General features: G+C 57.9%; 1 protein-coding gene across 22 annotated transcripts in view; it reads left to right on the plus strand.

Moving 5' to 3' along the window:
• Positions 1 to 20,807, plus strand: part of RAP1GAP (RAP1 GTPase activating protein) — a 63,374-nt gene extending 42,567 nt beyond the window's left edge. For 4 of the 22 annotated variants that reach the window (XR_013999384.1, XR_013999385.1, XR_013999386.1 and 1 more), the window contains 21 exons: positions 820 to 858; positions 1,247 to 1,432; positions 4,416 to 4,519; positions 4,780 to 4,858; positions 5,247 to 5,300; positions 6,357 to 6,440; positions 6,639 to 6,739; positions 6,872 to 7,001; positions 8,007 to 8,162; positions 8,572 to 8,643; positions 9,276 to 9,362; positions 9,775 to 9,912; positions 11,939 to 12,070; positions 14,020 to 14,097; positions 14,984 to 15,093; positions 16,040 to 16,153; positions 17,512 to 17,635; positions 18,590 to 18,692; positions 19,004 to 19,138; positions 19,313 to 19,351; positions 19,751 to 20,807. Coding sequence is in view for 13 of the 22 variants with exons in the window: in XM_081145048.1 (XP_081001174.1) it covers positions 820 to 858; positions 1,247 to 1,432; positions 4,416 to 4,519; positions 4,780 to 4,858; positions 5,247 to 5,300; positions 6,357 to 6,440; positions 6,639 to 6,739; positions 6,872 to 7,001; positions 8,007 to 8,162; positions 8,572 to 8,643; positions 9,276 to 9,362; positions 9,775 to 9,912; positions 11,939 to 12,070; positions 14,020 to 14,097; positions 14,984 to 15,093; positions 16,040 to 16,153; positions 17,512 to 17,635; positions 18,590 to 18,692; positions 19,035 to 19,138; positions 19,313 to 19,321 (2,004 nt within the window). In the remaining 9 variants the exon portion in view is untranslated. The remainder of the gene's footprint in view (positions 1 to 819; positions 859 to 1,246; positions 1,433 to 4,415; positions 4,520 to 4,779; positions 4,859 to 5,246; positions 5,301 to 6,356; positions 6,441 to 6,638; positions 6,740 to 6,871; positions 7,002 to 8,006; positions 8,163 to 8,571; positions 8,644 to 9,275; positions 9,363 to 9,774; positions 9,913 to 11,938; positions 12,071 to 14,019; positions 14,098 to 14,983; positions 15,094 to 16,039; positions 16,154 to 17,511; positions 17,636 to 18,589; positions 18,693 to 19,003; positions 19,139 to 19,312; positions 19,352 to 19,750) is intronic. The other 18 variants (XM_081145048.1, XM_081145049.1, XM_081145051.1 and 15 more) reach the window with 8 other exon arrangements.
• Positions 20,808 to 27,460: the final 6,653 nt, after the last annotated feature.

Genomic DNA, 27,460 nt, shown 5'->3' on the forward strand with positions numbered 1-27,460 from the left:
GGAAGACTCAAACCCAGGACCAGGAGGCTTATGCTCTCCTGCTCCCTGTAGCTCCTACCTGGAAGGCTGAAGGGGAGGGCGGGTAGAGGTGACCTGCTTGCCCCCTCGCCCCATCCTCCCATGAGGAGACTGACAGGAAGCCAGGGACTGAAGGAGATTCAAGGAGGCTCTTGTTTAGGCTCAGAATTTTCTGGGGGGGCGACTGCATAGCCCCTCCAGGTAGGCATATGGTTCTCTTATTGATGATTTGGGACCCCAACCATCCAAGAAGACTGGCAGCTAGGTCTGGGGGAGTGGGCTCAGGGCTGCAGCGCTGAGGATTAAAGGGGGTTCATGGGCATAAGCCTGATGCTCTGTCCAGGGCCGGGGTTTTCAAAACGGGGTCCTCAGACCATCCTCATCAGCACCGCCTGGGAGCTTGTGAGGCTGGAAGTTCTCGGGCCCGCCCAGACCTAGGGCATCAGAAACTCGGGGTGGCGCACAGCCATCTGTGCTTAATGAGCTCCCAGGCCGCTCCAATGCACTGAGAACCTCCGGCCTGGAGGCTCCTTCTGGGAGGCAGTGAGCTGCTCCTCCCCGAGCAGGACGGGCCCCGAAGAAGCCAGCAGCACTCAGTGAGCTAAACCCGCTTTGACCCCTGCCCCGTGGGGTCACCCCAAAGCAAGCCCCCCACACCTGTGAGACAGGGTGATGGGGACACAGCCCCATCCACATTCCCAGCATTGGTGCTGCCAGACAGAGGAGCATCCTGGGGGGGCTGGACATAAAGGGCTCGGATCCCATCCCCACTGAGGCCCCGGTCCTGCTTGTGTTTTGCAGACGGAGGAAGACTACATTCCCTACCCAAGCGTCCACGAGGTAACCGGCCGGGCCCTCCCCCCCCAGCCCATCCTTACCTCCAGCCCGGAAGGCACTCCTTCTGGGAGCTGGGATGCCCGGCCCTCCTCCCTGTGAGGAGTCTAACCACAGTGGGGCCTGGAGACCCAGCTTATAGGCCAAAGCCTTTAGAGCCCATTTGAACCCAAGGCTTCTGAGCCCAACATTGCAGCCTCTCTGCCAAAGTCATGCTCCCAGCTCTACCTGCGCGCACCCCTTCCTTTAGGAATGGAACTTGGGGCTCCATGTTGTCTGGGACCCATGTACGCTCTGGATTGTTCCTAATATCCCTTAGATATGAGCTGGGGAGTTGTCCTGGGGTCCCCGGTGGGGCGTAGTGTGGGTGGCTCTCAGCTGAGTCCCCCTTTAGGTCTTGGGGCGAGAAGGACCCTTCCCCCTCATCCTGCTGCCCCAGTTTGGGGGCTACTGGATTGAAGGCACCAACCACGAAATCACCAGCATCCCAGAGACAGAGTCGCTGCAGTCACCCACAACCAAGGTGAAGCTGGAATGCAACCCCACAGCCCGCATCTACCGGAAGCACTTTCTCGGCAAGGTGGGTGGCCCACTGGTATTGGGGGCTGGGCCTAGGACGCAGAGAACCCTTAGGCTGGGGCTGGGTGACAGTCCCAGAGCCCCAAGTGTCAGGGAGCATGCACGGTGGATTCACTCATTCATTCAACAAACATTTATTGCAAAAGGGAGTCTTGTGGCATAGTGGTCAGCAGCAGAGAGGCCACCAGGGTCTGCATCCTGGTTCTGCCACTTAATGCACGGGACATCAGGCAAGTGGCTTACCCTCTCTGTGCCTGTTTCCTTGGCTGTAAAAATGGAGATGAGGTGATACCCACCTCATAAAGTTGCTGCAAGGCTTGAATGACAGGGTGCTTGTAAAGTGTTTAGAATGGCATCTAGCGCAGAGTAAGGCTCAGTCAGGGTTCGCAGATAATGAGCCCCAGCTGTGTGCCTGGCCCTGTTCAAGGCACCAGGTACGTAGCAGCAAACAAAACGTACCCAGGCGCCCCCCTCAGGCAGCTTGAGGTGGGGAGTGGGGGATGGGGAGACACAGTAATGTCATGGTGTGACCTGGGTTGATGCGGCCCCCACCCCATCACCAGCCCCAGAGCAGGGACCCTGCCTGGTCCCAACTTGTCAGAGTGTCACCTAGTGGTGTTCCAGGCAAGAGTTATTGGGTAAGTTTGTGGGAGCTGGAGGAGAGGTCCCATGCTAGGACCCTGTATGTGCCAGGCTCCACACCGGGTGCTGTCTCCACAGCAGTTTCCTCTGAGGCGACAGATTGTAGCTTGGGCTCTAGGGTCGAGGCCTGGGTGGGAATCTTGGCTCTTCCATTTACTAATGGTATGACCTTGGTTGGGCAAGTTATTGAACCTTCCTAAGCCTGTTTCCTCATCTATGAATATGAGATAATAAAAGTACATTAAAGCATAGAAAACCACACCTGGCACATAGTAAGTACTCAATAAATGTTAGCTGTTATTATTACATCTTAATTACTCTGTGAGATCAGGGTTGTCCTAGCTTTTCAGAAGAGGAAACAGGCCCGAGAGGTAAAGCGACTTGGTCAAAGTCACACAGTTACTGTGCTAAGAGTTGGACTGAGCTCTAGCTGACCTTCCATCAAGACACGCCATGGGAATGTCACAGTATTGTACTGTGATTATGTCATGTGATAAATACCGCTACTCGGCAATCATATTACAGTATACAAATGTGTCAAAGTAACTTGTACATCTTACATTTATACAGTTATATGTCAAATATATTTTAAAGAGGACATGCTGTGGGAGGGGTCATGTTGCTAGGCATGTGTGTGCATGTGCATGCACGTGCGTGTTGGGAGGAGAGGTGATTCCTTGGGGAGTTGGGAGCTGTGTCACCTCAGTCTGAGCCCAAGGCATTGGCCTGACCCTGGGGGGAATTGGTGCTAAGGTTGAGGGAAAAGGGGTGGAGTCCACTGTAACTGAGACTAAATCTGCAGGTCTGGGTTCAGGAGCCTTTGCCTGGGGACAGACCCAGTACGGGGCATGGGATCCACCTCCAGCTGAGAGACCTGCATCCTGGCACCCACTGTCTAGAGGCTCTCAGCTGGATCTGGCAGGTGTGGGATCTGGGGACCGTGTGGGCCTACCACATAGTTGGGCACTCAGAGAAGTTTGCTAAGGAGTTACAAGAGACAGAACAAGTGCCTTGAGCACAGAAGGATCCAAGGAGGTACAGTTGGGCGTGATGACCACAGTCAGGTTAGCAACACAGAAAGAAGGGGACCCTGGGGGCTGGTAGAGAGCCATGGCCACCTCCTGACTTCAGGTGGGAGGACTGGGGAAGCACTGGGGCCTGTTCTGGCAGAGGGAAGAGGTTGAGGTGACTTTGGACATTGACTCCCTGGGACCCTGAGCCCACTCTCCCAGTGTACCCCTTGGGCTCCCTGAGCTCAGGCACAGGGCCTGGGGCAACTCCTCACTCTGAGGACTTGGTGCACCCTCCTTGCCAAGTGCCTGCCCCTCCCTGCCCACAGATGGTGCGAAGCATTTAGAGCTTTCCATCACTCTGTGCCCCGGCAGGGCTGAGGGGGACTCTGTGTCCCAGGTGCACTCAGACTGTGACTGTCCCTGATCTGTGGATCTGTGGATCTGTGGGCACATCCCTGGCCTCTGCCTCTTTCTCCTGCCCTCTGAGCACAGGTGTTCATGTTTAAACAGGACTTACTTCCAGGATGACTCCTGGGGTGGGTGTGGCTGGGGAGCTGGCCCCACTCCCAGAGTTGGGGCTGACAGGGGGAGCAAGGGCCAGGCTGGGGAGTAATCTCCCAGCACTCCTGGCCCTTGGCTTTGGGACTTCCCCACCTGGAGGTACCAGCCCTGGGCTCTTTTCTGGGGGAACTGTCCCTGCAGCAGTTTCCCCTTGTGCCCTCTGGGATATTTCTTCCATTTCTTCCCACCCTGCAGCTTCTCCCGGTGAGGCAGGAGGGTGGGAACCTGCTCCGTCAGCCGCCCAATGTGTTCAGGAGATGTTTCACTTCCTGTTTCTCACGGGCTCTGGCTTCAGGGGCCACAGGTTGAGCAATCAGTCAGTCAACATACTTTTATTGAGCCCCTACTGTGTGCTCAGGGCTGAGAAGGGCAGGGCTGGGACATATATGTGGAGATACAAATGTGACCCTGACTTTGGTGAGAGCACAGAGAGCCGGGGTTCCCATAAACATTCACTGAACACCTACTCTGTGCCCAGCACAGCATCCCTTTCAGTCCCTGCCACCATCCCACAGGTAGGTGGCCTCCTTTCTGTTTCATAGACTAGGAAACTGAGGCACAGAGTTTAGGTGACCTTATCAGGCTCCCCAGCTGGCAAATGGCAGAGTGGGATTGAATGTGGGTCTGTCTGGTGCAGCCCACTGTTAGCCAGGACACCTGCTGCTTGGTGAAGGATCCCATGGAGGAGTGAGTTGGCTTTCTGGTCTGGTTTCCAGAAACCCCACGCTAAGCCTCACCCACTCCCCTGGTCCTCACCTCCCCCCACAGGAGCATTTCAATTACTACTCACTGGACACTGCCCTGGGCCACCTTGTCTTCTCTCTCAAGTATGATGTCATCGGGGACCAGGAGCACCTGCGGCTGCTGCTCAGGTGAGGGTGGGGTGAGGGGCCCTGTGGGAGCAGGAAGGGCTGAGGTCTTATAATCTGAGAAATCTCTCATTTTACCCGCTCTTCTAATTGAGGCCCAGAGAGGGCCAAGGATTTGCCCAAGGTTGCACAGCATGTTAGTGCCCACGCCAGGCCTGGCCCCATTATCACCACTGTTCCGCCCTGGGGTCTTACTTTGTGTGGAGGGGCTCCCATCTTCCTTCCTGCTGCTTAGCCCTTCACTATGGGCTTTCTCCTCCCAGGACCAAGTGCCGGACATACCATGATGTCATCCCCATCTCCTGCCTCACCGAGTTCCCCAACGTGGTCCAGATGGCAAAGGTGAGGCCTCCTCTCCTTTATGCTGGGCTCCCTTTGGACATCCCGGGTGGGCACACAGTTTGGGGGCTGCAGTGTGGCCTCAGCACATGCCCATCTTCAGCTCCACATCTTAGCCTTGTGCCCTGCAGCCCCGTCTCTGAGGTCCCTGTGCCGGGGCCCTGTCCCCTGCCTGTGTGTTTTGGCACTGTTTGAGAGCATTTCCGGAAACAGGGGACCCTGGTTCTCTGCACCCCATTCTGAGCAGCAGTGAGCCCATAGTCCTGCTTCAGCCTTGGCTGTTGTTCTCCTTTCTGCCCTGCGCCTCCCCCGGCCTTGGCCTGAGAGGCCCAGACGCCCCACCCCCTCCTCCCGGCCCCACCTTTAGGCACCCCCTTGTCTCCTCCTGCAGCTGGTGTGTGAAGATGTGAATGTGGACCGATTCTATCCTGTGCTCTACCCCAAGGTATGGCTGAATCTGGGCGCTGCTCACTGAGAGTGGGTGGATAACCAGGGCACTGAGCATTTATGGGCACCAGCTGTGTGCAGGGCATTCTTCCTAAGTTTCTCATTTAATCCTCACATAACCCGTAAAGTCCACAGTTTACAGAAGAAGTTCTGTGTCTTACCCAGGGATGCACAGGAGATAATAAAGGTCTGCATTTTCACCTAGTGTTGGCAGCCTTGGAAGCTTGCCTTACTTCTGGAAACTCTCAGTGTAATTTGGGGACCTTCCCAAGGGCAACCGGTGCTCCTGAGCAAGGGGACTTCACTAGCCTTGCCTCTGATCCCAGAGGGGACCTGGTGAGAGACAATAACACAGGCACCTTCATCTCCTGCCCTACAGACAGCAGCTGCATTTCCAGGCACTGCGACAATGTGGGGAAAGGGTAGGGGCATCTGTCTTCAACAAGCCAGGGGCCTTCCTGAAAGAAGTGGGCCTTGAAAGACATGTAAAGTAAACCCTTATAGCTCTGACTGAATTCTAGAGCAACATACAGTCCCTGAGGGGTGGTATGGTCCAGAAAAGGTCCCTGAAGGAAGGGGCCTCAGAAATTAGATTTCATCTCTGTTACAGAAGAGGAAACTGAGGCCCAAGATGAGGAGGGAGCCAGCTCAAGGTCCCACAGCAAGTGGGTGGGACTTGGCCTGTTCTAGAAGGATGAGGTGGGTTTGCAGAGGAGCCACGGAGGGAGCTGGGTGTTACAGAGTGGAGTAGGGCTCAGGGCTCATAGGCAGAACTCAGGAGCAATGAGCTTGAGCTTTGGAATCCAACAGAACTGAGTTCAGGTCCCAACTCTGCCTTCAAGCTGTTGGCCTTAGACAAGTTACTTAAGCCCTGAACCTTGGTTTCTTCATCTATAAAATGGAAACAGCAGGAATGTCTCCCTCCTGGGCTTGTTCTGAAGATTAAATGAGATGATGCACGTGGCGTGCCAGGCACAGTGCTTGGCCTGTAGGAAGAGCAATGAACTACAACTTGAAAAGCAGTCTGTTTCTCCCATTGTCCTCTCCCCCCCAGGCTTCCCGGCTCATTGCCACCTTTGATGAACACGTTATCAGCAATAACTTCAAGTTTGGAGTCATTTATCAGAAGCTTGGGCAGGTGTGCTCACCTCCTCCCTGCTCCCCCACCCACCTGGCCGTGTACCTGGGACCTCAGACCTTTCCCAGGGAGAGCACCTCCCCAGGGACTCAGTTTTCTAGGGTTGCCAGAGGTCCTCCTTCCAGCCTTCTCTGGGGTAGGGGAAGGGGCTGCTCTGGAGCTCCAGCTCCATGACCTCTGCCCTCTGTGTGTCCCCAGACCTCCGAGGAGGAGCTCTTCAGTACCAATGAGGAAAGTCCTGCCTTCGTGGAGTTCCTCGAATTTCTTGGCCAGAAGGTCAAACTGCAGGACTTTAAGGGGTGAGCATTAGGATGGGGTAAGCAGAGTATAATCCGACCCATGCCCTGGGCAGGGAGGGAGCCCCCATCCTGGCCCCATGGAGGCCTGGCCGGGGCTGGAGACTGAGCCGTGGCCTGGGGGGCCTGGGGCAGGTTCCGAGGAGGCCTGGACGTGACCCACGGGCAGACGGGGACCGAGTCTGTGTACTGCAACTTCCGCAACAAGGAGATCATGTTTCACGTGTCCACCAAGCTGCCCTACACAGAAGGGGACGCCCAGCAGGTAGCCTGGGCACCCCCCACCCACCTTCCCACCTGTCCTCCTGTCCCCCACTACCTGTCCATTGTGTCCACCACATCAGGCTCAGTGGGCCCTGGGATGGAAGCGAACCAGTCCCTCCCACTTATGGGCTCTAGTTGGGGCAGGGGAGACAGGCTGTTGCAAAGTCATGAAAGCCTCAGTTTCCACATCTGTGAAGTGGGATAATAGCCCCAACCTCATGGGTGAGTGTGAGGGATGGTGTACTGTGGCTGGAAGAGGATCTGGTACAGCCAGAGCTCAATAAATGCAAGTTAGTAGTTTTACAGGAAGTGAAGGGCACTGTGGGGTCATGCGGGGGTACTTAGACTTGGCAGAGGTGGGAGTCAGGAAAAGCTTTCAAGATAAAGTGCCTTTTCGGCTGCAAAGGAGCTGTGAGAAGTGGGGGGGGGGGGGGAGGGTGTTCCAGGTGGAGAGAGCTGCTTCTGCAAAGGCCTGGAGGTGAGGAAGTATAGGGTGTGTTCTGGGAACTGGACTGGAAATTTGTCACCTTGCCCTAAGCTTCCTGCAGGACTGGCTACCTTACCTCACTCCCATCCGCATCCCATTGGGATATGAGAAAAATGGAAATATTTACTTTTATTGTCATTTTATTTTCTTTTAATAAGATTTTCTGTTCATTTTAGCAACATGAATTTATACTGGGTGGAACCTGTTTGTTCAAGAGGGGCAATGTTTGGGGTATTTAGACAGAAGGTAGGGCCTGGGGACCAGGCGCCCTGGCTTTGAGTCCTCTAACTCACTGTAGGGCCTTGCAAGTCACTTTTCTCTTGGCCTTAGTTTCATCATCTGTCACAGGATTCCAAGAAAACGAAAATAACTTAAGACAAGTTTCTCGCAGTTTTGGAAGGAGAAGCGAATCCTCAGACCTGTCCTCTGCCTAACCCAGAGCTCTCCCTCCCCCGCCCCTCCCCCGTGCCCAGTGGCCCCTCTCGGCCAGGTTGTGAAGGCCTATGGCCCTGTGCTCAGTTGCAGCGGAAGCGGCACATTGGGAATGACATCGTCGCTGTGGTCTTCCAGGACGAGAACACGCCCTTTGTACCTGACATGATTGCCTCCAACTTCCTGCATGCCTATGTGGTGGTGCAGGCCGAGGGTGGGGGGCCCGATGGCCCCCTCTACAAGGTGGGTGATCTTAGAGCCTCCCAGTATGAGGCCTCTCTGAGCCTCAGTTTTCCCAACTGTAAACAGGGCAGCTGTCCTGAGTGAGGGCTCTAAGTCCTGCTCTTGCTGGAGGATTCCCATCCTGCTCTCTCTGCTCCCCAAAGTTCCCCCCTCAAAGAGGCCCATTAGCCTCCTCTCCCCTCGAGCTTCCCTGATAACTCCTAAGATCCTACACCCCTTCCCAGCACTCAAATTCAGGGCCAAGGATGGAAGAGCTGAAATCCTGGGGTTCAGTTGCTCTCTCAGCAGTCATTGAACATCCCCCACCAAGGAGCAGGCCCTGTGCCCAGCATGGGGCAGGATAGGGAGGTGAATTAGGGGTTTCCAGCAGGTGTAGGGACTCCACAAGGACTGCTGCCCTCCCTTCCAGGTCTCCGTCACTGCCAGAGATGATGTGCCCTTCTTTGGGCCCCCGCTCCCAGACCCTGCCGTGTTCAGGAAGGTGAGAGGCTGCCCCCAGCCCCTGTCATGGGCAGGACTAAATGGATAGGGGCTGGGGGAAGGGGCACACATTCTGCCATACTAGGTTCTGAAGCCCTACTGTGTGCCAGGGTAGCTGGGCTCCCCTAACTGTGCACCTGGGGCCTGGCTTTTCTGTTCATCTTGATAAAAACTGACCTTTTATTTGCACAGTCATAAAACAAACTATGTCATTGTTTTGCATTTTTCATAGCAGACTCTGTGGCCTTTCCTCTTTTCTATTATCTTTTTGACAATTAGTCTTCTTTGTTCTAAAATGTTTGGGGAGGGGCTACATGTCCCTCTCACCTACCAGAAGCCACACTTAGAGCCTCGGCTTCAGTCCCCCACAGACTGAGGCAGTGGGGGACCCTGACCCAGCCCCTTACGTCTGTGGGTTTGCTCTCCTGAGGGGTGGGCAGCCATAGGGGGCCCTCACAGGTGCCTGGGCTGGGGAGCTGAGCCCAAGGAGGTGCTCTGGGAGTGAAGAGGGCAACTTCTGGGCTCCAGCAGGGTGTCACTCGGGGACACCAGCCCCTGACACATGGGCTCAGCCCCTTGTCTCTGTTCGCCTGACCACCCCTTTCTTCTCTCCTCCACACTGGGGGCTCCCAGGGGCCTGAGTTCCAGGAATTTTTGCTGACAAAACTGATCAATGCTGAATATGCCTGCTACAAGGCAGAGAAGTTTGCCAAACTGGAGGTGAGGATGGGCTGTTGGGGCTGAGCCTCTCTCCCCAACTTAGAATTTCAGCCCTGCCCCTTGGGGCGGGAAATGCCGTGGTCAGACCTTGGCCTTGGGGAGGGCCGCGGGGGGAGCCGGACTCACGGATGAGTAGGACAAGGCAGGGGATCACAGGGCGTCTCTGGGGACGTGTGAGGAACGCGGGGCGGGGCTCGGAGGTGGGCCGGCTGGCACGGGGGACCCCATGGGGGAGGGGAAAGGGGGGTGGGGACAGGAGGCCGGATCCAGAGGGGCCTGGGGGAAGCCCGGTGTAGGCTTGCGGGGGCTCAGGCCCACTCCCACTCACTCAGAGAAGGCGGCCGGGATTCAGATTGTGGGACCAAGGGCTGATCCCTGGGGTCTCTCCTGCCCGCCTGGGCCTGCCCCGCAGGAGCGGACTCGGGCCGCCCTCCTGGAGACGCTCTACGAGGAACTGCACATCCACAGCCAGTCCATGATGGGCCTGGGCGGCGACGAGGACAAGATGGAGAACGGGGGCGGGGGCGGCGGCTTCTTTGAGTCTTTCAAGGTGAAGGGCCGAGTCTACCTGGGCTCTGAGGGCTGGGGACCTGCTGGGGTGGAGTTTAGGGCGGGGTTAAGGAAGGGCACGGGGTGTGGCCAGAGGCGGGCTCACGGTGGGGTGGGGGCGTGTGGGCGTGGTTAGGGGGCAGAGGGTGTGGCCAGAGGCGGCCCACGTTGTGGGTGTGTCGGGAGGGCGTGGTTATGGGCGGGGCTATGAACCGCACGAGGTGTGGCCAGAGGCGGGCTCACGTTGGGGTGGAGTCGGTGGGCGTGGTTGTGGGCGGGGCCATGGGGGAGGGGAATGGGGTGTGGCCAGAGGCGTGCTCACGGTGGGGTGGAGTCAGGTGGGTGTGGTTAGGGGCGGGGCTATGAACCACACGGGGTGTGGCCAGAGGCGGGCTCACGGTGGGGTGGGGTCGGTGGGCGTGGTTGTGGGCGGGGCCACGGGGAGGGGAATGGGGTGTGGCCAGAGGCGGGCTCACGGTGGGGTGGAGTCAGGTGGGTGTGGTTAGGGGGCGGGGCTATGAACCACACGGGGTGTGGCCAGAGGCGGGCTCACGGTGGGGTGGAGTCAGATGGGGGCGTGGTTCGCGGTGGGCTTAGGCTTTAGGGTGGGCTTAGACTTGGTGTGTTCTGTGACCGGGGAGGGCTTGCGGTTGGGGGTGGAAGGTGGGGCTCTGCCTGGGGAGGCGTTAATGGTTGGAGGCGGGGCCTAGGCATGGGGGCGGAGGCAGCCTGGGAGTTAGCTGAAGGTTGGAGCCCTCTGGGTGGCAACAAGGTCTCTCTGGTGCCAATGGTGGTGGCTATCAGGTCAGCAGGTGGAGAAGAGAGGAGGAGGCCTCTGTCCTGATGGAAGTAAAGAAACTGAGGTCCTGAGTGGACATAGGAAAGGGACCTGGCCTGTGTGACCTTCAGCTTGTGTGACCCACCCTGGCTGTCTCTAATTTAGTTAGTGTTAGGAGCACAGACTCCCTGGGTTCAAATCTTAGCTCTGTCACTTACCAGCTTGGTCACTCTCTAAGCCTCAGTTTCTGCAAAACCCTGACCATCTGCCTCAGCAACTGTTGTCCAAAGTGAGAGACAGAGGAGAGAGTTCCTTCTCTCCTCAGGTAGCACCTGGATTCCCCCAGGCTGCAGGTCCCCAGGTGGTGGCTTCTTTGCCATCATCTCCTCCACCCACAGGAAAAGGCCTGCCCATCCTCCAGGTGCCCACCCAGGCCAGTTGGGCCCCACCCTCATCCCAGGCAGGCCACAAAGCTGGAGACATGGGTTCACTTAAGGGGATTAGCCCAGCTGCCCAGGCCTGCCCTGGACTAAAGCAAACAGACCATCTTTGAGAAATAAGCCTAAGGAGAGAGCCCTGCCTCTGCTCGCTGGAGACAGGGCTGGGTGGGGTGAGCATGGGTCTGGTGTTTTCTTTGAGGGAGGACTCCTGCATCGCGTGGGTGCTGGATGGTGGACCTGGATGAGGTCTGAGCCCACAGTTAAGGATTTGGGGTTAACATACGGGTTCTAGGCTTGCCTCTGCTTTGGTTTCAGCATGTGTAAAATAGGCATGGTAGTAGTGCCTGCCTCATAGGGCAGATTGAATGAGAGCCAGTGTAGAGGACCTGGCCCATGGTAAGCATTCAGTATGGACTGGCTGAGAAAAGCAAGGGAGGGAGGGAAAGAAGCTCTAAGAAGGCTTCCTGAAAGGAATGAACTGAGGTTTCTGGGGAGCTCTCTGAGCACACCTCTGGACATGACCCAGTATTTTCTCCAGTCCTCACAACAGCCACACGAGAGGATCACAGGCTCTGAGGGGTAAGTGGCTTGCTCAAGGTCACCCAGCAAGTTGGTGGCAGAGTCAAGGCCCAAACTACCCTTGGCACCATGTGGACCTGACTCTTGTGTGGCCTCATGGGAAAGGACTTCCTGGGGTCACTCAGAGTGGCATTGGTCGGAAGGAACCAGATGCCTGGATTTCTGGGTTTCCCTGAGGGGCAGGTGCTTATGAAACCTGTACCTCCTCCACCCCACCCCCACCTTCACAGCGGGTCATCCGGAGCCGCAGCCAGTCCATGGATGCCATGGGACTAAGCAACAAGAAGCCCAACACCGTGTCCACCAGCCACAGCGGGAGCTTCACACCCAACAATCCTGACCTGGCCAAGGCTGCTGGAATAGTGAGTGCCCTCCCTAGGAGTCTTCAGCTCTCCCTTGCCCCTATTGTCCTGCTGTCTAAGGGTTCCCATCCTAGACTCTAGACTCGGTTTAGTCACTGCTCTCCATCAAGAGCCCAGGCATGACACTGTGGTGCTGAGAGCCTTCAGTCTCCTTCTCAGCTCCTCAGCCTGCCACTCCTCTTGGCCCCTTATTCAGGTGTGACTTTGGGTCAGCTCTGGGGCAGCCTCTATATCACATTCCTTACTGAGCACCTACTGTCTGTTGTGTGCTGGGAATTGAGCTGCTGTGTGGGCACCTACTGTGTGAGCACTAACTTGAGTTTCTGGGAGCACCTACTGTGTGTCAGGCTGTGGGCATGCACTATATGTCAGGACCTGGATTTCTGCGTGAGCGCCTGCTGTGTGCTTAGCTCTGAGACGCTGGTGGGGACCTGGGTGGTTGTGTGGACGTGTACTTTGTGAGCATCTGCTATGGGCCTGGCCCTGAGTTTCTGTGAGCCCCTACTGTGTGTCAGGTCCTGGGTTGCTGTGTGGGCATAAACTCTGTGAGCACCTACTGTGTGTCCAGCCCCAGGCTGTTGTGTGAGAACCTTCTGTATGTCAGAAAATGGACTGCTGAATGGGCACATCAGTGAATACTCGCTATCTGTCAGGAAGTGAGCTGTTGTGTGAGCATTTACTCTGTGAGCACCTACTTCTGTGTGCCTGGCCCTAGGCTGCCGTATGAGTACCTACTGTGTGCCAGGGCCTATGTGGCTGTGGCTGCCTATTGTGTGTCAGGAATTGGGCTTCTGTGTGAGCATCTCCTGAGTGAGTACCTACTTGTAATTACTTACTGTCTGCCAGGCTCTTTGGGATTCTTCTACTTATAATACTCAGGGGGTTGGTGCTGGGCACACAGGATGGGTAATGCCTTCAATTGTGGGCCTATCTGCTTTCCACCACCTTGTGGCCACCCCTGGCAACTGCACCCACTGCTCTGCTCCCCCTTCACCATCCATCCTTCTTTATCCATTCATCCATCCATCTGTCCCTCCATCCCTCCACCCCTCCATCAATCATTTATTGACTGCTGCATGCCAAGCCCTGTGCTCAATGCTGTGAGACTGTGTCACTTGTGAATGGGACCTTCCACCCCAATTCCTGCCCCATGATCTGGCCTGGCCAGGAAGCAAGGCGGGTCCTCTGCTGTCCAGCTGTCACCAAGCCCAATGTCATTGAAGAAGCAAGCCCACCCTCCCCCACCCAGATTTACAAGCCACTCCTTTCCTCGATGGAGTGGCCCAGCCCCCTGTGGGTGGCTGTAGAGGGGCCCCGAGACAGGGCCAGGCCAGCAGCACCTACCATGGCAGTAACCAGACCCGTTTCTGTTTTGTTTTTACACTACTCTCCCCTCTCTTCATGTTGCTTCCTTTTCCTTCCCCTCTCTCCTCTTTCCTTGCTTTTCCTTCCCCTCTCTCTCCCCACTCCTCCGCCCTGGTCTCTCGCCACCTTCTTACATGTTTATATTTTTCCTGTCCCTGGGCACCTGTCTTTTACTCCCTCTCTGCCCTCCCACTATTCGCTCCCTTGCCTTTTCCTCTTTGCCTCCCGGTTCCTTCCCATTTCTGTCTGTCTCCTGCCTGGGCCCATCCCTGTGTCTGTTTGTCTGTTTTTCACTCCTTGCCCCTCTCTTGGGCTCCTCCCATGTCTTCCCATCTCTGGTCTCTGTGTAACCGTCTATTCGTCAATCTTCCTTTCCTCTGTCCTCTGTGTCTCTTCCCACCTCTCCTCTCCTTCCCTTCCCTGGCCTTTTCGTTCTCTCTCCCAACCCCCTGCCCCACTCCCTTCTTTGTTTCTCTCTGTCTTTCTCCGTCTCACCTCTGTGTCTCCCCTCCTGCCATCTGTACCTCTCTCTGACTCTTTGCATCTGTCTGTCTCTCTCTGCCTTTCCCTCTGCTGCTTGCCAGTCATTGCTTATTCCTGGGAAAAGTGCAAGTAGATTCGGACGCCGGGGCAGTGCCATAGGCATAGGAACCGTGGAAGAGGTTGTCGCCCGCGGGGCCACCGGCTCTGGAGGCTGCCTGCACGCGCTGTTCTCTGCTCGCTCTCAGGACGAAGGCCATATTGGGGACGTTGCCCCTCTTCCCCCGGGACAGGCCCAAGGGCGTGCAGGGCGGAGTGCTGGCAGCTCTGAGGGCACTCAGCACCTGCTTCGGGGCCTGGTACCTGTGCCAGAGCCAGTGCCCCCTGCCAGGGGCTTCTGGCTCTGCCCTGGCCCCTGGGACCCTGGCCCAATCCCTGCCAGGATCTGACACCCAAAGACCCCCTGCCCAGCCGCACGTCCCCCAATATCGCCAGTTCTGCATGAAGCTCCATCCCCTTCCTCTGACCTGACTCCCCTCCCCACATGAACTGGCCTGGGGATTCCTGCCCTCCATGCTTCCCTGGGGCCCACCTCCCTGATTCCCCAGAGGAGATGGGGGCACGCTTCTGTGTGTGTGGAGATGGGGTGGGGGAAATCTGTCAACTGCTGGCCCAGAATCTCCCCCAGCCAGTCTGGAGACTGAGGCAGGCAGGCCCGGCATGGGGTGGGGGCTTGGGTTGCTATGCCCACTCTCCCCCCACATACCTTAGGCTGCAGGGCCCATGAAGCCCTAGGGGTGGAAAGGGGGCAGCCATTGTGAGACTTGGCCTCTCATCCCAGCCCCCGCCCAGGCCCACTCCTGCTGTGTGATCTTGGGGGTCCCTTGCCCTCACAGGCCTGTTTTCCTCTGTAAAGGGGGGGCTTTCTCTGGAGATGGATCTTCTCTTGTTCTTTCTTGCTTGTTGCCTCTGCTTCAAGGCCTGGAGCAGCAGGACTCAGGGTGGCATGTGGGGGGCACCAGGGCTCCCAGGGAAGGTGGGCACTGAGCTGGGGGCCTCTCCTCGCAGTCCCTGATTGTCCCGGGGAAGAGCCCCACAAGGAAGAAGTCAGGCCCGTTTGGCTCACGCCGCAGCAGCGCCATCGGCATCGAGAACATACAGGAGGTGCAGGAGAAAAGGTGGGTAGGGCAGGTGCCCGGCGTGGGTCTGTGTCTCCCCGTCCCCTCCCTGACCCCCATTCAGTGGCAAAGCAAAGCAGGCAGGAGGGAGTGCCTACCCTCTGCCCCTGTCCCCCACTGGCGACAGCTGTACGGTCAAGTCCATGCTGTGTGCCAGGCACCAGCCAGCTGGGCACCTAACGTGAACCGCTTTCATTCACTCAGCAGTTCTGCTGGCTCCCTGGGGTCTCACCTTGCACATCGGGATGCTGTAGGTCGGCGGGCTCCGGGGCTTGCCCAGCTCACACAGCCAGTGGGGGGCAGAGCTGGGATTGCCGGCTGGTCTTTGGGCGCCTGTGAGCGCATCTGTGTGTGGGCAGGGTGGGCAGCATGCTGTATTAGCAGCAGGGCAGCTCCTGGGAAGCCGAGGGTAGTTCCTGGGTGTGAACCCCATCTTTACCACAGCGGGGCTGTGTGACCTTGGGAAAGTCACTATACTTCTCTGAGCCTCACTGTCCCCATCTGAAAAATGAGGATAAGAACACAACCAACGTCGTGGGGCTGGTGCAGGGGTGTGGTTCACTGCACGAGAAGCAGTGGCAGGCGCGCTGAGGCTCAGGAATGGAGCTGGCACCATCCTCGTGAGCACGAGAGCCCAGAATCCTGCAAATCCTGGGTTCAAGTCTTGGCTTTGGCATATCGTAGCTGTACATCCCTGGGTAGGTTCCCTTCCATCTCTAGGCTCCAGTTTCCTGATCCATAACAGGGACAATCAGAGGAGGACTTGGGGGTACTGGCCCAGGCCTGCCAGTTAGCCGCAAGGACTGCTCTGAGATTGGCCCCCTAGGATACAGGGTGTGGGTATGAGACAGGAGGTGCCATGACCTCGTCTCACCACCTGGGCCTCGTTCTACCCTGATGCCAGGCCTGGTGCTGAATCCCCCTGCTGCCCCCATGTGCCCCTCAGGGAGAGCCCCCCGGCTGGCCAGAAGACCCCGGACAGCGGACATGTCTCACAGGAGCCCAAGTCAGAGAATTCCTCCACTCAGAGCTCCCCAGAGATGCCAACGACCAAGAACAGGTAGGGGCTCGGGGCTCGCTGGGGGTCAGGGGCTTGGGAGTGGTGGGCTCATTTCTTCCATGCCCGCCTGGGCCTGGGCTGCTGGGAGTGTTGACACTGCCACACCAGGGTGTCAGGGAGGCCCAGGCACTCTCTCAGGTCCTCTTTTGAAACATTCCCGCCACCACTCTGGAATACAGTGGTGACCTTGGCATACATGGAGTGACAATCCAGTGTAACATAACCTAATAAGCTATTTCCAGATCGTTATGGTCAGAGGAGAACAAAGCAGGGGATGCGATGAAGAATGAGTGGGGTGGGGAGTCAGATGGGTGCTCAGGGAAGGCATTGACAAAGGGGTGGAGTTTGCATTGAGAGCTGAGTGAGGAGCCAGCCCTGCAGAGGAAAGAGGGTTCCAGGTAAGAAGCACAGCTGGTGCAAAGGCCCTGAGGCATGCTTGGAGGATGGAAGAAGGGTAGTGCATTGGAGCTGAGTGGGTGAGGGGTCAGGTCCACCACGTAAAGGGGCTGGGGCAGGGGCAGGGGCAGGAATGGAAGCAGGGAGGCCAGCAAACAGGCTGCCCCTCAATCCAGTGCTTGTTGGCTGAGCCCCCTCTGTGCTGGCTCTGGGGGCATCGAGAGGACTCAGCCCAGGATGAAGAGTCAGGCAAGTGAACAGAGAAGCAGGAAAGAGTGACAGGGATGTGAGGAGACAAGGTGTGCAGGACGTAGAGTGGGAAAGGCCGCCCTACCATGGACGGGGGAATCAGGGAGGGCCTCCCTGAGTAGGGGATCCTTGGTTTATTTTTGAAAGATGAATTTGCTTTTGGGGATTTGAGGGAAAGAGTAAGACTCCCAGCAGGAGACACAAGGGCCTGAGCATGGAACAAAATTGTGGGAGGGCTAAGAGAACAGATTGGAGTTGGAAGGCCTGGGTCCCGTTTGTTCTCCTACCTACAGCTGGGTGACTTTGAGCTGTGTGCCTTGGTATGTCCTCATTGGTGCGATGGGTCTAATAATGGTAGCAATGCGATAATTCAGGTAAAAGCACTTGGAACGGTGACTGGCACAGAGCAAATATGCACCAGATGATAATATTGTTAGTAGTTATTGAGGACCAAGCCAGGGAAATTAGACCTTATCTGGGGCAATGGGGAGCCCTGAGAGGGTTTTGAACAGGGACAGGCCATGACCAGATCCACATATTAAGAAGGACAGTGGCAGGGGGAGGCTCAGAGGCCTAGGGAGTTATAAAGCAACCACAAAGACGCAGGGCAGGCTGTAGGCAGGCCTCCCTGGGCTGGGAGGGCCGAGGATGGGGGTTTTGGCCCAGGAGGGGCCCTGAGTGGGTGCTGGCTGATGGGGTGCTGTCTGTGGCAGAGCGGAGACAGCAGCCCAGAGAGCAGAGGTGCTGAAGGACTTCTCCCGCTCCTCATCCAGTGCCAGCAGCTTCGCCAGCGTAGTGGAGGAGACAGAGGGTGTGGATGGAGACGATACAGGCCTGGTGAGAGGCCCAGGGAGCGGAAGTGCCCCACGATGGGCTGGAATGGGGGCTCCTTGATGCCTGGAGACACCTCGGGTAGAAGCGTGAGCCTGGCTGTGGCTGAGATGCGATCAGGGGACCCAGCCTGAAGGAGTAATGCAGACCAACCCTCCCCTGCTCTGACCTTCCGTGCTGCCCGGCACCCCCACACAGAGCCCAGTCCCTGAGACCTTTGAAGTCCCTCCCTCCTTCCTCCCCGCTCAGCCTCATCTCTCACCATTCTAGTCATTCTGCCTCCCTTTGCAGTCCCCCAAACCTGCGAGGCTTACTCCACCTCTGGACCTTTGCATGTGCCATTTTCTCTACTGGCTCCTCCTTCCCCTTTGTCTGAGTCCTACTCATCCTCCTTGGCTCAGCTTCATGCCACCTCCTTTTGGAAGCCCTCCCTGATTTCCCAGTCCCAGGGTAGGTTAGGAATCCCTCTTTATTTTCTCACAGACCCCTGGGCTTTGCCCTTAGCACCCTTTTGTCATTCATTCAGCGTACCTTCAGTAGGCACCTGTTCTTGGCAGGTCCTGTCCCACGTGCTTTAGGTGCAGCAGGGAACAGTGCAGACCGGGCCTTGCCCCATGGCCTAGAGTCTGGAATGATAATAGTCTCCTCACAGCCTGTCTAGCCACCTGGGCTTTAGGGTCTCTGAAGGCAGGGACCGTGCCCGATGTCTCCTGGTGGCTTGGCCGAGGAGAACATCAGTGAACGTTTGTTGAATGAGTGAATGGGAGTGCGGTGTGTGCCCCTTCCCGCTCTGTCCTTCTGTGGTCTCCCTGGAGCAGACGTGGCTGGCCCCCGTCCTCTGTGCAGGGAGGCAGGGGTGGGGGGCTGGATTGAAGCAGGGCACAGGTGGCTTGGAGGGGCGGGCAGCCAAGCCAGTGCCGGGGCCAAGGGCTAACCTCCCTCCTGCTCCTCTGTCCCCAGGAGAGCATCTCGTCCTCAGGGACTCCTCATAAGCGGGACTCCTTCATCTACAGCACATGGCTGGAGGACAGCGTCAGCACCACGAGTGGGGGCAGCTCCCCAGGTACCAGGCCAGGAGCAGCTTCCCCGCCAAGCAGGGCCATTCTTAGGGCGGGAGGGGCCAGGGTTGAGGTCACTTCTCATGCCCCAGGTGGTGGGTATGTAACAGGGGACAGTGGGTGGGTCATCACTGAGCCTAAGGTGATTGGGTGGCTTGGGGGCTACTGGCTTCTGGAAGGGTCTTAAAGGAAGATAGGAGGTAAAAAAGGGAGTTAGGGTGGGGTTCCCTGGGGGAGGGACTGGCGAGGTTGGGGAGCACCAACCAGTGCCGACCACCCATCCATGCCCGTCTCCCTGGTGCCTCCCCGCGGCCAGTGAGGTGGCTCCCTCCTGCCCCCCTCCCCAGGCCCCTCGAGGTCACCCCACCCAGACGCCGGCAAGTCGGGGGACCCTGCATGTCCCGAGATCAAGATCCAGCTGGAAGCAGCTGAGCAGCACACGTCACAGCTGGTACGTGCAGCCACGGGGGGAACCTGGGATGGGGACTTGACCGAGAGGTGCCCTTAAGCCAGACGGGGTTTGGCTCATCAGGCCTGGGCACAGCCAGTGACTTCTGCTTCCTGTGTCTTCTGTTCCATGTTGTCGTCTGTCCTGTCCTCTGCCTCGCCGCCATTCTCTGTGCAGGGCTGTTAGCCAGGCTCCCCTCAGAAGGAGACTGAGCAGGTCAGACCCAGTCCTCAGCTCTTGTTTGGTGGGGAGAGGGTGGGAGTGGAGAGGGGAGCGGGCCAACTCCTCCCTGTTCCTCTGTCCCCTGTCAAGGCTGAGAGCTTTGTATCTGGGTTCAAATCCTCTGCTACTCAGATACTGAGTGACTTGGGTAGGTCATTGACCCTTCTCTGGGCCTCAGTTTCCTTATCTGTGCAATGGGGCTAACAAATGCTGCCTCACCTCTGCCCGCCAGTTGCTGGGAAGATTTGATGGAGCCTGAAAGGGACTTGGTAATCGCTGGGCGGGATGAGTCTGGGGGGTTCCCAGTGGAATGGTAAGGCCCAGAGCCTGGGACTCGGACTGTGGGCCCTGTCTCCCTGCTTCGTGGTGTCTCCATCTCCCTTTACCCTGCAGATGAGGCCGAAGAAGCACAAGGTGAAGATGCTGTGTCACATCCAGGCAGATGGGACCTCTGTCCCCAAGGCCACCACCAGCCTGTGGGCTGCCCCTGTCTCCCCAACCCTCCCCTTGGCCCACCATCTAGGCTGTCTCTGCAGGGCAGAGCCATCCAGACCTGGGAGTGGGGAAGCTGCTGGCATCATCCTCACCCCCCAACCCGGGGCCAGGGGGCCAGGCTGGGGCAGGGAGTGGTCAGTTGCAGCAGGACTCCAGGCCTGGCTTGCCCCAACCTGGGCCCCCTATCACACCTTGGTGCCCCTCTAGACTCAGGGGGAGCAAGATAGGAGGGGCACTGAGATATCTCAGTGCATACAGAGCCTCCAGGCAATGGGATGTGAGATGTGATGGAATGAGCCCTGGGCTGGGATGCCTGAGTCCTGGCTTCTAATTTGGGTCCTGCTGTGTGGCTCTGGGCTCTCTCTCTCTGGGCACCTCTGCTACAAATGGACAAGATTATTTCCAGAGTTACTGATGACTGTGATTCCATGCACCTGCCCTGGAATGGAGGATTGTCCTCCCAGGGGCCTCCCATCACCCTACCCTGCTTCTTGGGGGTCACAAGGCCCCAGGTGGGCCAAGGGGCAGGGAGCTGGCTATGCCCATTGCCCCTCCTGGACCCTCAAGCTCTACCACAGATCTGCCGATGCCCTGTCCACTGCCTCCACATGACAGACAAGTGGCTCCCTTGTGGGAGGGTGGGGACCCTACCTGGCTCCTCAGCCAGCACCCAGCTTCACTTCTGCCATCCCATGTTCTGGGGCTTCCAGGCTGAGGGGTCTCGGCTGGCCTGGAGTACAGGTCTCGCCTTTGCGACCCCCCCACTCCCATAGAGGGGGAAGCCAGGAATAGCTGCTGTGAGTCCACATCCTTGTGTGTGTCTGTCCACACTTTTTAGGCGCCACGCCAAAGGTCAGCCTTCCCTCCCCAACACCCATTTGGGAAGCCCCCGTGGCCATGTGTATGTCGGTAACAGTTGTACAAAATAAATTCTATTTATCGCTATTGTACCCCGAGATGGACCTGGCTTTGTGTGAACCCTGCCCAGATCAACCCCAGACAGGTCTCATGGGTACCAAGGTGGAGGGGAGGCCTGTCTCCCCGCCACCCCCCAGTCAGAGCGGCTTGGTCTGGGGCACCTCCAAGGCCAAATCACAGGCTCTATAGGCTCCAGCTATGGCTTCCTCCCCATAACGCTGCTCTTCCCTCCACGCTGCCTCCTTCACAGGGAAAAGAACATGGCTCTGAATCGGGCTGACGCAGGTTTGAGCCCTGGCAGCATCTACTAGCTGGGTGGTGACACTGGGGGACTTACTAGCTTCTCTGAGCCGCAGTTTGCACTTTTGTAAGATGGGAGCAACCGTACCTCTCCCAAGGGTCTGTTGTGTGTTTGGCACGGTGGGTGCTCAATGATCGCTTCCTTCCCCTCATGTTCAGAGCAGCCCAAGAGTGTGCTCTGTGTGGCCACCAGGGGGCGCAGAGGGATCACTGACCGGGACCTTTGGGGATGAATCTGTCCAGCTTGGGAGGAGCTCACTGTGCCCTCCAGTTCAATAAAGGGGGATGCGTGACTGGTGTGCAAGAGCAGGGGGCCCAGCCTTGGCGAGGGAGGCTGGCGAAGACTGGAGCAGTGGAGCCTGGGCATCCTAGAAAGGCTTAGGAAAGTGCCCCTGGGGAGGGGACTGCGATGCAAAGACGGAGAGGAGAGAGTGCTTGGAATTGGAAAGGTGGCAAACAGTTCTGAATGATGGGCTGGTAATGGCCGAGGGGACAGGGAGATGGGTAGAGATGAGCCACTTGGCTTGAATGCCAGCCCAAGGGGCTAGGGCTTTATGCGGAGGGCAACAGGGAGGCAGGAGGACCTGAAACGGCGTGCCTGTGGCAAGAGAACCGAGGGCTGCCGGCGGGGACTGGCTGGACAGTGCCGGGGCAGGGAGGGGAAAACCAAGAAGGCTGTTGGGGACAGGGTGGCTAGGAGGACCCTGGGAGGTATTAGGAGGCCCGAGCCTCTGGACGAAGGGCCTGACGGGATGTGGGGCTGAGGGAGGAGTCGAGGAGTCTCTCAAGGGTCTGGCCTGGACGTTGGGTGAATGGGGGGCGGTCTCTGAGGTAGGAGTGTGGGAGGAAGAGCAGGTCGAGGTGAGTTGGAAGATATTGGGCTTGGGGGTAGGCACAGAATTGGGTTTCAGTGGGATCCACCATGCCCTGGCCTCCCTACCCCCTCCTCGACACCAGCCCCCACACCCTCCCCAGAGCGATCCTGAGTGCACCCCAGCGGCTGCCATGCTTTTCCTGACAGGGACCCTCTCTGACCCTCAGATGTCTGGGGCCACCCAGGGGCTGTGACTCACACCCAAACCCCAGCCCCACCCCCCTGAGTTTGGCTCTAGGCTGCCCTGGGCTGCCCTCCTAACTAACCCTCTCCCCTACTCAGCCTCACCCCTGCTCTCTAACCCTCACACCCCTTCCCAGGTCCCGGCTCTTCAGGACTCTGCCTCAGTCCCTCACCTGTCTCCTCGCATCCCACCCCAAAGGGTCGGCAGCCACAGTTCAGCACCAAGGTCAAGAGCTTGGCTCAGGTCATTAATCTTCTAGCTCTGTTACTTTGGCACTTTGGGCCTCGGTTTCCTCATCTGTGCAGTGGGAATGCTAATAGCCCTGACCTTTGTACTCTGGTGTGAGGATTCAGTGCGGTGACACTTCATAAAGTTCTTGGTGCAGCCCTGGCCCATGTGGGCTCCAAAATTAGTGTGTGTTGGGGTGGTGGTGGTGGTGATGAGCCAGGAATGAGGACCACATCCAGAACCCACATCAGAGGGTGTGGGGTCAGTGCTCAGTGTGGGGGATGGAGTACCTGGCACTGGCCGGGCGCAGACATCCGACCTGAGGCTTTGGGGCTGGACGATTGTCAGGTGCTTCCCTGAGCCTCAGCTTCCCGGTTCTAGGGGGGGTTGATGATCCTTTTATAAAAGAGCTCGGGCACCCCACTTATATTCCTTTCCTTTATGAGGTGCCCCACCCATGGCTCTGACCTACAGCTGAGCCAGAGCTCTGGGTCTGTTGTAGCAGATGCAGGGACAGCTTGGCGAGCAGAACCTGCCTTTGGCCTAGGTTGTGCCAGTCCCCATCTGCAGGCCTCTGGACTGGGTTTGGTCCAGGCCCCCACCCCACCCAGCCCTCCTCTGGGCTCCAAGGTGGGGCTGGGGGAGGCTGAGGAAGAGCTTGGACTCTGGGATCAAAGTGTCCAGGGCTGTTTCTCTTGTTCCCATGCCAGCCCCGTACTCACCCTGGTTCTGAGGTGGGGAGGGCGAGCCAGGACACTGCCCGAGGCTGGAATTAGGGCTTGGGCGGGGGGCACCGGGTTCCGGGAAGTGCTGGACTCGCTTAGAAATAGCTCTGGTGGTGGAAACGGCAGCCAGAGGTTTCTCCAGACGCAGGAGGCAAGAGGCCTCCCGTGGAGGGACTTGGGTGCTTGGCTAACCTGGCACCTTCATCTCTGCCTAAGAGCTGGAACCTGTCCCTGCAGGTCTCCGTTTCCTCACCTGTAAAATGGGGACAAAGCCCTACCTATCCCTGTTAAGAGACTGTCATGGCCTCTAAAGAACCTGGCAGAGAACCCATGCCCAACAGGAGGGGTCCTCCCCTGTCCCCCAGCAGCTGAGTTGTCGCTGGACATCCATGGCTAACCCTGGGGCCACATTGCCAAAGAGACAGCCACAGGCGCAGGCCCGCCCAGTGCCAGGGGACTGTGACCTGGATGTTCTCTGCTGCCCAGGCCACAGGGGTGCTTGACCAGGGACCCTGGAATGTGGAGGTCCCTCCCTGTACCCGCCCTGCCAAGGGGACAGCCAGGGACGGAGCCTCCTGAAATAACCAGATCTGGTTAGTGAGGCTAATTTTAAAAGCCACTGGCTGCCCATGGGCCCTTCTGGGAAGCCATGAATGTCCTTGTGTTTGTCCCTGGGAGGCAGGGCAAGGGGAGAGCAGCAGGGGATGGGGAGGACGCCCACCCCTGACCGCCAGTGCAGGAGACCCCAAGCTGCCTCGCAGGGCCTAGAGCCCCAGGGCCCTGCCTCTGCCCCAGTTCATTCAGGGCAAACCCCGGTGGGCTTCCTAAGCCCTCTGTCTCTCTCTGTCTCGGCTCTCTCTCCCATCTCAGTCCGCTCACTCTCCATGGCCCTTTATCTGTGTCTCTGCCTCTCAGTCTCTGATACTCACAGTCCCTCTCTGCAGCTGTGGCTCTGTCCCCCTCTCTCTGGGTCCACATACAGGAGGCCTGGCAGCATTCCCGATGGCCCACAGGCTGGACTATACGCACCAGGTAGGGGTGGGTGTCCGCCGGGAGCTAGGGTTGCAGGTAGGGCAGGGCCAGGGAGGACAGCAGTCCTGGGGACCAACAGGAGCTGCGACTGAGCAGGCAGGGGCCATGTCCAGGCACAGCCTGGGCCATCTGGTCAGGCCAGGTGACAGGAGAAGGAATGAGCTCCGGGGTAGAATTGCCAGATTTAGCAAATAGAAACACACGGAGCCCAGTTTAGCTTGAATTTCAGATAAACAAGGAATAATTTTTAGTTTAAGTGTACCTCATGTAATATTTGGGACATACTTAAACTAAAAATTATTCCTTGTTTATCTGAAATTCAAGTTTAACTGGCCATCCTATATTTGATCTGGCATGCTGTCCAGGGAGACTCTGGAGGAAGAGGAGAGGTTTGTCAGGAGCAGCAGGTTTTCTGGCCGCGGGAGCCTCAGTCTGGTGGCGAGGTCACAACCGTGCCCTGGGGAAATCGGTCTGGTGGGGGAGGCACAACTCCTGCCCACAGGGAGCTTTCGGTTTTCTGGGGGTGGGCACAGTTCCCTGGGAGCATGGACGGGCACATGACACACAGGCACTGGTCACTTCCTCAGTGGAACTGTAGACATCAAGAGGGAGGGTCCAAGCGTGCTCTCTGCTGAGCCCCAGTGCCTAGCCCAGGGTCTGGCACATAATAGAGGCTTCATAAATATTTGTTCAATGAATGAAGAGCCTTCCCTACCCCTCCCTGCTGTGGTGAGGGGGGGGCGCCTGGCAGCGGGGGCTCCAGCACTCTAGCTCCCAAGCTCCTTGGAAATAAGGGGAATATGCACTGCCTCCACCCCAGGAGCTCCCCAAAGTGAGCTGCCGAGGGGAGGGGAGGGGAGGGGCAGAGGGGATGAAGAGAGGGGGCCAGTTTTTCCCTTATCCCACTCCTGCCCAGACCCCAGTGCCAACTTGGAGTTCTGCCTGGGCAAGGGTGCAGGTAGGGTGGGGGTTAGGGCACGGCGACCTCCGGCTCCTGACATTGGGAGACTGGTTGGGACTAAGGTGGGGGGGACAGGCCAAAGACATGTTCTCAGTGCCCCTTGGGGGGCATTTGGACAGCCAGGGGGATTCCCAAGGCCCAGAAAGTGGGGGATCCTTGTTTGGGGGGAGATGAAATGGGCCTTTTCCTGTGGTCTCCCTGGAGAGGGTAACAGGGGAGAGGCCTGTGGCCCTCCCATACCTCCCCAAAGGCAGAATCCCTTAAACAGGTTTTGCATTGATTCATTCATTCATTCACTCAGTTGCTGACTCCCTTACTCTGTCACCACTCCAGGAGATGACCCTGATCTGGACCTGTGCCAGAGGACCTCAGCAGCTGCTCTAGTCCCAACAGGAACATACCTGTTCTAGTGCTGGCACTGCCGCTGGCTCCCTGCTTGACCTCGGGCAAGGCACTGACCACTTAGAACCTCAGTTTTCCCTTTTCTACAGTGAGGGAAACAGGCAGATCCCTCGAAGAGTTACCATGAGAATGTGAGCTGATGCCCTCCCATAGCACTTCCAAGGGGGAGGAGTCCTAATTATTATAAATATCGTCAGTATCATTTCAAGGCCCCTGTCGGTTGGGCAGGGCAGGGCCAGCTGGCCCCAAGGCCCTGGCTCCATTGCCAGGGTCACACTGAGGCCCTTCTGGCAGGTCCCTCTTCCTCTCAGAGCCTCAGCCACGGGAGCTCCAATTCTTCCTTTTCAAGGAATGTCGGCTCATTCCAGGTGCCTCTAGCTTCAAGATTCAGTATAAATCCTTCAGAGAGAAGCAAGAGGTGGGGACAGAGCTTGGAGCCACCATCAGGAGGCAGAGCTCGGGCCTGGCCGCAGTCTAACCTGCTGTGTGAGCGGGAGCTTGACCCCTCCCGCTCGGGGCCTCAGTTTCCCCAGTTGTACAGCAAGGGAGCAGGGCCGGACTTCCTGCCGTGCCCTGGAAGGGGCCTCTCTGTGTCATCCCGTTAGTAACAGTTTAGCGCTGAGCCTATAATCACATCTGCCCTGGGAAGAACTAACACAGCGTTTCTTTAAATTGGGCTCTAATTGCGGCTTTTAGTGGAGTCAGATGCTCCCCATCCCCCAGCTGCTCTGAATCAGCGAGGTTGTCCCGGCCTGCCCCGCCAGGCCCAGGAATCCCCCAGGATTGTTCTGGCTCCCACTGAGCCAGTGACGGGTCAGGGACTGATGTCCCTTGAGGACCTACTACTGTACGCCATGCCCTAAGCAGGACACTTTCCATCCAGGGGACTCCAGGTCATTTCACCACAGCTCTGGGAGGCAGGGGCTACTGGGGCCATTTTTCAGAAGGGGAAACTGAGGCACATTGAAGTGAAGTCACTTGCCACTCAGCTAGGATGTGGCAGAGTCCAGACTTGAACCCAGATCTGTTTGATTCCAGGACTTTGTTCTCTGCCTGAGGCTAAGGAGACGTCCCCCCCAGCTCAGTCAAACCTCCCTCCTGAGGGGCTCTGAGGGGGCGCCCAGGATCACCTGAGCCCCCAGTCACAGCCCTCTCCATCCACTTGTGACCTCAGCCATTCTCGTGCTCCTTCCCCACTGGTGGCGACTGGACAGCGGGGGTGTCAGTGGAGAAGGCCAGAGGCAGCTCCCCTCTTCGGGTGGGGCCAGGGGTTGGGTGGGGGGTTAGGGGGGAGGCTGCGGTTTGTTCTGTTTGTTCTGGAGATCCCAGCCGCTTCCCTGAGGAGACAGCTAGTGGTTCCCAGGCCACAGTCCCTCGGGCGGAGCCAGACCACGGCTGGCCAGCCTGGGAGAGCTGCCCGCCAGCCCTGCCGGGCTCCGCCAGGCCTGGCGCTGGGTGGTCTGGGCAGGGGCCAGGGGGGGCTTGATCCTGGCCGCCAGGCAGAGTCACGACTGGAGTCAGACTGGAGGCTACCCTGCCAGGGACCTAGAGGGGCCCTGGATGTGGGGGATGGGCTGCATGGGGTGGAGGCAGGCAAGGGACAAATGGTGCCCTGGGGGGAGACCCAGAGGGAAGACTCCAGGCCCCAGTTCCATCTAGGGGTCTGAAGAGAAACATCCCCCACCCCCCTTTAGGATTGTCACTGATGGATCATTTCAACTCAACCATTGAGTTGTCACTGATGGATCATTTCAACTCAACCATAGAGGCTGGTGGAGAAGACCTAGATCCAGCCCTGCCCTCCTCTGGCCCTCAGTTTCTCCATCTGTACAATGGTCTGGGGACAGGACTCCATGCTCAAGAAGGGCTTCTCCAGCCAGACAGGCTGTAGTTAGGGGTGGGCAGCCCACAGTGGCCCAAATTGTTCCCAAATTCATTTTCAGGGGGCTTCTCCTTGCCCTCCAGTCTTGTAGCCCCTTACACC

This window comes from Miniopterus schreibersii (genome assembly GCF_964146895.1).
Source record: "Miniopterus schreibersii genome assembly, chromosome: 8".
Taxonomy (NCBI): Eukaryota; Metazoa; Chordata; class Mammalia; order Chiroptera; family Miniopteridae; genus Miniopterus; species Miniopterus schreibersii.